Source organism: Falco rusticolus, unplaced genomic scaffold (assembly GCF_015220075.1).
Source record: "Falco rusticolus isolate bFalRus1 unplaced genomic scaffold, bFalRus1.pri scaffold_240_arrow_ctg1, whole genome shotgun sequence".
Taxonomy (NCBI): domain Eukaryota; kingdom Metazoa; phylum Chordata; class Aves; order Falconiformes; family Falconidae; genus Falco; species Falco rusticolus.
The window spans coordinates 1-11,227 of record NW_023618227.1 but is presented as its reverse complement, the minus strand read 5'-3'; the positions used below and the strand labels follow the sequence as shown (position 1 = coordinate 11,227).

The 11,227-nt window shown below is 42.2% G+C and overlaps 1 protein-coding gene and 1 long non-coding RNA gene across 2 annotated transcripts; both read left to right on the top strand.

The window, feature by feature from the left end:
* Nucleotides 1-3,081: 3,081 nt before the first annotated feature.
* On the top strand, nucleotides 3,082-3,612 carry LOC119142097. The gene is made up of 2 exons (XR_005102152.1): nucleotides 3,082-3,271; nucleotides 3,309-3,612. It is a non-coding gene; the product is annotated as an uncharacterized LOC119142097 (long non-coding RNA).
* Nucleotides 3,613-4,169: 557 nt separating this feature from the next.
* On the top strand, nucleotides 4,170-8,765 carry LOC119142098. The gene is given in 2 exon segments (XM_037374813.1): nucleotides 4,170-7,196; nucleotides 8,568-8,765. Coding segments are annotated over 2 exon segments (3,225 nt in total).
* Nucleotides 8,766-11,227: the final 2,462 nt, after the last annotated feature.

The window sequence follows — 11,227 nt, the reverse complement described above, 5'->3', positions numbered from 1 at the left end:
ACAAGTGCTGCACTAGCAGTCTGCAGTCTCCTGTCCCACCTGCACGATTCTGAGCCTGTGTCCTGGCTTCAGCTGGGATAGAGTTAATTTTCTTCTTAGTAGCTGGCACAGTGCTGTGTTTTGGATTTAGTATGAAAATAATGCTGATAACACACTGATGTTTTAGTTGTTGCTAAGTAGTGCTTACTCTAAATCAAGGACTTTTCAGTTTCCCATGCTCTGTCAGTGAGAAGGTGCACAAGAAGCTGGGAGGGAACAGAGCCAGGACAGCTGACCCCAACGAGCCAAAGGGATATTCCATCGCATAAAGCATCATGCCGAGTATACAACCTGGAGAGAGTTGGCCAGGAGGGGCTGATTGCTGCTGGGAGACTGGCCAGCAATGAGCAACTGCATTGGGCATCCCTCAGGGTTTTTTCCCTTGGGTTTTATTCCTCTCTCTTTCTCTCTGCTTTTCATTATAATAGTTGTTGTTATTATTATATCAATTATTAAATTGTTCTAGTCTCAGCCCACAAGCTTTACCTTTTTCCCGATTCTCCTCCACATCCCTTTGGGGGCAGAGTGAGTGAGCAAGCGGCTGCCTGGTACTCAGTTGCCAGCTGAGATTTAACCACGACACTCTGTCACAGAGGAGCTTCCTGGTGTTGTATGGTACCTGTGTGTGCAGTAAAATAAAAAACATTAAGTAATGCTTCTTCTGTTGCCTCTGTCATGCAACAGAATCTAAGTTAGTGTTACTTTTAGAAGAGAGGCAGGAGAAAATTGGGTGGGAAAAAAGAGAAACATTAGCCAAGTTAATTTGATATATTAGTATAAATTAGTATAAAATTGATATATTAGTATAAATTAGTATAAATCCTACACAAGTCCTCTTTGGGACCCTCAACAAGCTTGTTGGGAAAGATCTTCAGTGACTGCTTCATCATTTTCCTAAAAATACCATACATACTTGATAAAAAAGCATTAACTAAACATTGCTGTGTATTTAACAAGCAAACTTCAGTAATTACAGATAAAGCAAAAATCTAGTGAATAGGCTGAAGCACTGCAAAAGCTTAGCTATTTCCATTATTTGTAGCTGTTATTTGTTCTGCTGCCAGACTTAACTGTGCCAGCTGTTACTCAAATATTGGGAGATGCTACTTAGGTCACTGTAACATGCCAATATATAGACTTTACACTGTAAATCCCTAGTACTTTTAATCATCCACTGACAGTAAACACAAAGAAAATCTAAGAAAAATCTTGATCTTCACAAATACAGATGGTTTGGGTTTTATAGAATTGGCTTGAACAGATTAACAGAGCCACAACCTAAGCAGAAAAGGCTCTTTAGGAAATCAGATGGATGCTTCACTGGCTTACCAAACAGCATTATGATAATAAACTGCTGCCAGAGTCCATCCAAGATGACACACTGCTGTATTTACTGCGCGATGCAAATTCACAGCAACAGTTTCTAAATAAATGCGGTGAAATAAGATGCGATAGCGCAGAAGTCCCCAGGAAGAGAGTCACCATGCATAACCATACACAGATCCCTGGCCATGGCTTCCCTGGCTGAAAAGCTCTGAGCTGCCTGACTGCCCGCAGGCCCTGGGGTTCAGGAGTCTCCAGTTGCTTCTCCTGCAGGAAATTGTTACTGCTTTTCTCCAGCAAAGGTCTTTATTTTCTCATCTGGCTGTTGTGGCACTTTGGACCTTAGGAACCTGCATGGGACACCAAAGCTTTTCTCCCCAGTCAGCCGTTTGTCAACAATTCTCAGTGCCTTGCATGGGGAGTGCACAGCCAGGATGGATGACGGCTCCCGGTAATGGGAGACAAGCGCAGAGGCTAGGCAGGGATGGCCACCCTGGCTGAGCCTTTGCTTCTCCCAACATGGGGGTGCAGTCTGGCAGCAGAGCAGAGGCCAAAGCCAGCTGCCAGCCGTGAAGGAGCCTTCACACCTTGCCTGTCCTGGCTTCATGACACCATGCCAGCCACTGGCCCACAGAGGCAGTTGCAGGCCCAGGGCCAGTGGGAAAGCATTCTCTCCCCCTCAGGGCCAAGGGGATGCGTCCCTGCCCGGCTCACCTCCCCACTGCACACTCTGCTCTGCTCCTGCTCTGCCTCCAGTCACCCAAACAGCCCCGTGCAGAGTGCCAAGGCGATGGTGCTATCACCAATATGAAAGGCACCTCATTAATTACATGCACAATCAGACTATTTTTAAACAAGTGTTACGATTGAGGTATTGAGCAACAACTGTGGAACTGATTAACTACCCGGCCTCATTAGACGCAAAACACAAATAGTCTGGCATGAAAACAGGGCATCCTGCACTCTCTCTCTGGTGGCTTTAATGTCTTTAGATGTTGTGTATTGATGTGAATAAGTTGTAAATAATATGGTCAAGTTTGTACTCATAAATCAATATTCATTTTAATGCATAAATAAGCTTGTAATTGTATAGCAACAAAGGGGTTAAAATGTCTGAAAGATCATATAGACTGTTCTGGCAAGAAAGTTGCAAATCTCTGAAAGGGGAGCTGTCCTCCCTATCTGCAAAGCAAGCTGCCCTACCAAGGAGATAACGGGACAGCAGGATGGCCTTGAGTCAAATTAACAAGGAGTATTGTAAAAACCCCGGGAAAGATTTCTACAAGTCTGCCAACTCATCACTTTTGAGACCTAAGGTGAAAAGTACACCGTGAGGAAGACCTACGGCCTTCCTCCCATAGACCACTGCCCACATTCTAAAGACCCCGGCCCACAATTTTTGGAAGAATCTGCGCAAGCGTGAAGGACTGATAAGCTAATTAACATACGAAGCGAGGGTAGGCGGGTTCAGGTGATGAATATGTATAGGCGTTAATGGAATATTCATTGTTTCATTATATAAATATAAGATAATCTGCCCCTCTGGGTGGGTACGATTGGTGGAAGGATCCCCCGTACACCCGGCGCCGACAATAAAGAATAATTAATCACTAAGAAATTCTGAAGACGTTCTTTGAAACAATCTGGCACCCCAGATGGGATGGCTCTCTGCCTGACCGTAGGACCCGCTGGGAAGTGGACTCCCTTGGGTACCCCCGGGGATTTTCCCGGAGGGACTCCCCAACTCATCGGATCACTGCGGAGGCAGACAAGAATCCCATCTTCTGTAAGTGATAATATTCTTTATTGCTGTATTCTGGTATTACCGGTAATCTGGGGTTACCCGTAAGACGAGAAAATTGATTTCCGCAGGGTAACTGCTGGGTATGCTTGGGAACTAGTTTCTCAGGTATACATCTGGGTATGCTTGGGAACTAGTTTCTCAGGTATACATCTGGGTATGCTTGGGAACTAGTTTCTCGGGTATACATCTGGTCTGGAAAACTCAGGTATACTTCTGTGGCTGGCACCCTAAGTATACTTCTGGTTTTGTTTGGGTTTTATCAACATTTAATTGCCATCTGGAATCTGGCAAGTTTGCTTATAAAGCTTATTTGCTGCAGTGTTGCTTATTTTGGTTACCGGATTTATGGAATGTGGAATTTGACTTTGATAATTGTTACTGTGATTTCGGCTATATTTTGATAATAATAGTGAGCTCTTGGTGTTGCTGTAGAAAGATACCTGCGTGTTGCATTTTGTAAGTAGTAATTCTGTAAGTGATAAGTGTGTTCTGTGAGTGTAAGCTGGAAAAATGGGAGGAAAGCAGAGTGGTGGGATTTTAAAGAAAAGCCCGTTAGGATGTGTTCTGAGTCACTGGAGGGTTATTGGAGGGTCTGCTGGTGGAAGTGTGAATAAGAAAACATTGATAAAGTACTGCAATCAGTGGTGGCCGTTGTATAAGCTGGAAGATGGTGAGAAATGGCCACTTAACGGAACTATAAATTATAATACCTTGTTGCAGTTAATGCTATTTTTGCGAAGAGAAGGAAAATGGGATGAAGTAATGTATGCAGATATGTTTTTTTACCCTGAGAAATCATCCAGAGTGGCAAAAAGGGTGTGGAATTAATCTAGCTCCACAGGATCCCTTAATATTAGCAATGGAAAGGGACATGAGAAAAGATGGGAAAGGAAAGTTGAAGAGGTGTTGCTCTGCATGTAGTATTGGTCAGAGATGTCTAAAGTTAGGGGAGCCAGAGGAGGGAGAAAGTAGGATGGAGGATTATGTTCCACCCCTATCGAATATGGAAAGTATCCGGACGGAGAAGTCTGTGGATGAGGGGGGCGAGGACTGTAAGAATTCAAAAGGGTTTACCCCGATTACTGCACGTACAAGGAGTAAGGCAGGAATAAGTAACCAGTCGGGACCGGTGATGCAAGCCCCTCTGCGACAAGCTGTGGGGACTAATGGACCGGTTAGAATTAAAATTCCTTTTACCACTAGTGAATTAGATTCGTGGAAGGAAGCTGTAAAAGGTTATAGGGATGACCCGGAGGAGGTGGCTAACAGGTTCGAATTAATTATGAAAAATTTAGATCCGGATTGGAAAGACATAGAAATAATGTTAGCAGCTCTGCCGGAAACAGAGAAGCAATTGGTAATAAAAACAGCCCGGACGCATGTGCAAGTGCAAATAGCTTCAGGGGTTCTGCCCGGAACTGTGGAAGTACATGTCCCGAGAGCAGACCCCGATTGGGACTATAATGATGGTAACGATTATAGATTACTAAAAAGGTATCAGGAATGGATAAGAATTGCCCTGGAAAATGCTATTCCCAAATCTGTAAATTGGTCCAGGTTGTACACTATAAAACAAGGACCGTCTGAAACCCCCACAGAATTTTTGGAACGTTTAAGAACAGCTATGCAAAAATTTACAACGATAGATCCGTCCTCAGAAGGGGGTAAATTACAATTGATTTCATTGTTTCTGGGACAATCAACAGAAGACATAAGGAAAAAACTCCAAAAATTACAAGGGGCAGACATGAGAGACTTAGAAAAACTGGTAGAGGAAGCATGGAGAGTGTTTAGAAACCGGGAAGGGGAGGAAAGACAGAAACTGGGACAGACTATTGCAGCAGCAACAGTAGCTGCATTAAATAATCAGGGACCAACTTTTCGAGTTAAAAATAGGGGAGATGGGAAACGAATAAGGACCCAGCAACCACCTCTAAGATCAGATCAGTGTGCCTATTGTAAAGAGGTAGGCCATTGGAAAGGGGAGTGTCCAAAGCGAGGGGGAGCTCGAAACATGATAGCAAATGTTTCATCGGATCAATGAAGTCGACCAGGAGAATCTACCCTAGCAGATCCTCTGGTTAAAATAGAGCTAGGGAACTCGGGACAAGAAATGGAATTTTTAATAGACACAGGTGCTTCCTATTCGGTGTTAAATCAAAAGCTAATGCCAGAAGATAAAGACTTTGTGACTGTAGTGGGGGCTACGGGCCAACAACAAAAAGCCTTTTTCCTAAAACCGCTAAAGTATAAATTAGGGAAACAGGTGGGAATACATAAGTTCTTGTACTTACCGGGGTCACCAAAATCACTATTGGGTCGGGATTTATTAGAACAATTAGAAGCAGAAATAGTTTTTGAGAAAGGAAAAATGAGGCTAAGAATAAGGGAAGAACAGTTAATAAATGTACTAAGCTTAGCATTGATACAAACTAATCTTAGAAGTGAAGTGCCTCCGGAAATTGCAGATCAAGTGTACCCAGGAGTCTGGGCTACCGAAATTCCTGGAAAAGCCAAGAATGTGACTCCAATAACTGTAAGGTTGAAATTGGGGAAAGAGCCTGTGAAGGTTAAACAATATCCTCTAAGGATAGAGGATAGGAGGGGAATTAAAGAAATAATTGACAGATTTTTACAATATGGGCTACTAATTGAGTGTGAATCAGAATATAACATGCCCATATTACCAATCAAAAAGGCAGATGGAAAGAGTTATAGGCTAGTTCAGGATTTAAGGGCCATAAATAAAATCACTGAGGATATACATCCAGTAGTGGCCAATCCATACACTCTATTGACTAAACTAAAAAGCAGTCAAGTTTGGTTTACTGTACTGGATTTGAAGGACGCCTTTTTCTGTCTGGCCCTAGCCAAGGAAAGTCAGAAGTTATTTGCCTTTGAATGGGAAAACCCTGATTCGGGGAGAAAAACGCAGCTTACCTGGACAGTTTTACCCCAGGGATTTAAAAATAGCCCGACTATCTTTGGGAATCAATTAGCTAAGGAGCTTGAGTCCTGGTCGACCCCAGACTCTGAAGGAACCTTATTACAATACGTAGACGATCTCTTAATAGCTACTGAGACAAGAGAGGGCTGTGTCCAATGGACGATAAGCCTGCTTAATTTTCTGGGACTAAATGGATATCGAGTTTCTCAACAGAAAGCCCAACTGGTCCAGCAACGAGTGATTTATCTGGGATTCGAGGTCTCGGGAGGACAACGAGAGCTGGGAACAGAACGTAAAGAAACCATTTGTCGGACACCGGAACCGCGAACGGTAAAGGAACTGCGGACTTTTCTGGGAATGACAGGTTGGTGTCGTCTTTGGATCTATAATTATGGACTGATAGTGAAGCCTCTGTATGAGATGGTTAAGAAGGATCAATCCAAATTGGTTTGGACTGGAGAAGCACAGAAGGCTTTTAGGCAGTTAAAGCAGGAATTAATGAAAGCTCCAGCCTTGGGGTTACCGGATCTTTCGAAACCTTTTTTCCTGTTTTCCTATGAAAGACAAGGGATAGCCTTAGGAGTACTAGCACAGAAATTGGGTCCCTATAAGCGGGCAGTAGCTTACTTCTCCAAACAATTAGATGAAGTAAGCAAAGGATGGCCTGGATGTCTACGGGCTGTTGCTGCAGTAGTTATTAACATACAGGAGGCCCGAAAGTTTACGATGGGACAGAAGATGACAGTGCTAGTCTCCCATACAGTCTCAGCAGTTTTGGAACAGAAAGGAAACCACTGGCTTTCACCGCAGAGATTCTTAAAGTACCAGGCAATATTAGTGGAACAAGATGACGTGGAGATTGTTGTCACTAATGTTGTGAATCCAGCTTCTTTTCTCAGCGGAACTCTGGATGAACCGGTGGTCCATGACTGTATAGAGACAATGGAAACTGTGTATTCGAGCCGACCAGATCTTAAAGAAGAACCTTTAGAGGATGCCGACGAATCTTGGTACACTGATGGAAGCAGCTTCGTGAAGCAAGGACAACGTAAAGCAGGGTATGCCGTTACCACCACCAAACAGGTAATTGAGTCTAAACCATTGCCCCCTGGGACGTCTGCCCAGAAAGCAGAGATAATTGCTCTGACACGAGCATTAGAGCTAGCGGCGGGAAAGAAGATAAATATTTGGACAGATTCCAAATATGCATTCGGTGTGGTGCATGCTCATGGAGCAATCTGGAAGGAACGAGGACTGTTAACTGCTCAAGGAAGACAGATAAAGCATGCAGAAGAAATTTTACAATTATTAGAAGCTGTAAAGCAACCAGAAAAAGTGGCTATTATGCATTGTCGGGGACACCAGAGAGGGAATGCTGAATTTGAAATAGGAAACCGATTAGCAGACCAAGAGGCCAAACGAGTGGCTGACTCAGCTGACACAAAAGCGTTGTCCTTAATACCAGACAGTAAAATCCAAACTATAGATGTAAGTCAAAAGCCGAGTTATACGAAGGAAGATTTAAAATTAATTGAGGATCTGAAAGGTAAAAAAGGGGTAAATGGATGGGTATATCTGAAAGACAACCGTGTAATAATACCCTCCAACTTAATTTGGTCTATAGTTTTTACAGAACACAATAGGACGCACTGGGGTGCTGATACTCTATATCAGAGTTTGAGTCGGATAATGGTAGGGCGAAATTTGTATACTACCGTAAAACAGGTAACTCAACAATGCAGCGTTTGTCTACACAATAACCCCAATACTCAAAATAAAGTGAGGTTTGGGATAATTGGTAAAGGAAACTATCCCGGAGAACAATGGCAAATTGATTTCTCAGAACTTCCTAGAAAAGGGGGGTATCGGTATTTATTAGTATTAACTGATACCTTCTCAGGATGGCCCGAGGCCTTTCCCTGTCGAACGAATAAAGCAAGAGAGGTGGTTAAGGTTCTGACAAACGAGATAATCCCACGTTTTGGGATCCCAGCCGCAATGTCTTCTGACAGGGGTTCTCATTTCTGTGCACAAATAGTACGGCAAATAAGCAGAATTCTCAGGATAGACTGGCAATTACATACTCCTTATAGGCCACAGGCAAGTGGACAGGTAGAAAAAATGAATCATTTAATTAAACAACAAATAGCTAAAATAGGACAAGAAGCTAATCTGACATGGCCACAATCTCTCCCGTTAGCATTATTAAGAATCAGAGTTAAACCAAGAGTGAGAGAAAATTTAAGCCCCTTTGAGATTTTGTATGGAAGGCCTTATCAATTTTTGTTTAGCGGAGAAAACTTAACACAGCTAGGATCAGAATACTTATATAATTATGTATCTGAACTACAGAAACAACTGAGTAAGGTACAAAAGCACGTTCTAGGAACCAGGGCCAGAGGATTAGATCAACCAGTTCATTCTTTCAAACCAGGTGACTATGTATATATAAAGACTTTTTCAGGGCAACCTTTGGAGGAAAAATGGAGTGGACCGCATCAAGTACTGTTGACAACTCATACTGCTATCAAGATTAAGGAACAAGTCGCTTGGATCCACTACTCGAGAGTAAAAAAAGCTCCAGGTTCACGATGGGAAGCTACGCAAATGGAACCTCTAAAGTTACGGTTGTGTCGAAAGGATGGACAATAATTACCTTGATATCCGGGTTGTGGATAGGGAATGTCAATGCATGGGACCAGAATATGTATTTACAATTACTAAGGAATATTGTTCAGAATTTCAACCTAACCTCTTGCTGGATTTGTACTCAAATGCCTGAAAATGCAGGTCGGGGATTTCCCCTGATAGGTAGTGCATTTCCGAATGATTCCGAAATACATGCGGCTTTTTCAAAAATGACTATTTCAGAGTACACCCAATTAGAAGTTAAGGAATTGTCTTGGTCACTGGATATCAATGCTCCTTTGAACTCTAGTAGAGGTGTCCCGTGTGTCCAAAGGTGCTCCTTGAATAAGACCGAACCTGAAACAGGAGGCAATTCGACCGATAAAAGATGCGGGAAAACAGTCTTCATAGGCAGGTACCCCAATTGTACATCCTATTGGAAATATGGAGGGGCAAATCTTTGGAATAAAAACCAGACCAGGAGGAAAAACAATACTACTCCTAAGGGATGGCCCACTCCCTCAGGGACTGGATGGTACTGGATATGCGGAGACAAAGCCCGAAAGGTTTTACCCTTGGGCTGGCAGGGTGAATGTGCTGTAGGGCCTGTTGTTCCGCACATCTTCATAGTTCATAATCTGACACAAGGACTAATTAGATCATATATTAAAAGGATTAGACGAGAAAGTACAAATCCTCTTATACAGAGACCTACTGCCTTTCATAGTTTTGCTCGTTGGTTTTTTCCATGGTTGGGAGTAAGTGAATTAGAAAAAGCTTTAGTAAACCTCTCTGCTACTATGGAAATTGCCATGAACTTTACTACTGATGCCATACAGGCACAACAAGAGGAAATTAAAAGCATTTCAAGAATGACCTTACAAAATAGACTGGCACTTGATATGCTACTTAGCAAAGAAGGAGGAGTGTGCACACTAATAAATACAAGTTGTTGCACATACATAAACAACGACAAGAGAGTAACTTTGGATTTAGAAAAGATTTGGGAACAAACCAGAATATTACATGAGATTACAAAGGATGATCTCTCTTGGAGCTTTGAGGGAATATGGAACAAGTTAACCTCCTGGCTGCCTGACCTACGATGGATAAAACAGATTTTTACTATGTTAGTAGTTTTTACAGTGTTTGGTGTATATGCATGCGTAGTGTTTAGGTGCATGTTCTGGTGCATAAACATGAGAAAATATATATAATGCAAAAGAATTTGCTTGTATCGAGAAAAAGGGGGGAATGATGTGAATAAGTTGTAAATAATATGGTCAAGTTTGTACTCATAAATCAATATTCATTTTAATGCATAAATAAGCTTGTAATTGTATAGCAACAAAGGGGTTAAAATGTCTGAAAGATCATATAGACTGTTCTGGCAAGAAAGTTGCAAATCTCTGAAAGGGGAGCTGTCCTCCCTATCTGCAAAGCAAGCTGCCCTACCAAGGAGATAACGGGACAGCAGGATGGCCTTGAGTCAAATTAACAAGGAGTATTGTAAAAACCCCGGGAAAGATTTCTACAAGTCTGCCAACTCATCACTTTTGAGACCTAAGGTGAAAAGTACACCGTGAGGAAGACCTACGGCCTTCCTCCCATAGACCACTGCCCACATTCTAAAGACCCCGGCCCACAATTTTTGGAAGAATCTGCGCAAGCGTGAAGGACTGATAAGCTAATTAACATACGAAGCGAGGGTAGGCGGGTTCAGGTGATGAATATGTATAGGCGTTAATGGAATATTCATTGTTTCATTATATAAATATAAGATAATCTGCCCCTCTGGGTGGGTACGATTGGTGGAAGGATCCCCCGTACACCCGGCGCCGACAATAAAGAATAATTAATCACTAAGAAATTCTGAAGACGTTCTTTGAAACAGGGGGCAGTGGGCTGGCTGCCCATGTTGCTGCTTGTTTGGGAATAGTTGTGCACTCAGGAAACCTGTTCATTGACTTTGGTAATCATTTGCATTTAATCTGCTGAAAAAGAGAACAAGCTAAGATATGTTATACTGCTCAGCTTTTTCTTTATGACAGGTGTAGCCCTGTGAGCAGTTTATCTTTCTGTTCAATCAGTATTCATTGTTTCAGAGTCATGTTGTCTTAGGGCTGCTGTGTGAGTCCATCACACTGTGTTGCATACCAATGACCTATTTTCACATGAGGTTGTTCATTACACTGGGATGTTTTTCTTAACTTCTGCTGTGACAGTAAGAGTACCTATACTTCAGTTTAAATATGTAAACAGTTATTCATCTGAGTAGTGATGGGTTTTGGCAAAAAGTGTTGCATTAATATTTCACAGTAAAAAAGTTAAAAATTCCTAATGAAATATACATGAAATCTTTTTGTTTACCCAGCCGAACAAGGCCTTTGTTAGAAATTGTTTGAGGTGGATGGACACTGATGTAATTTTGGAAAAAGTATTAAACAGGGAAAAATGTTTTTCTTTTATTACAAGCCAATACTGGA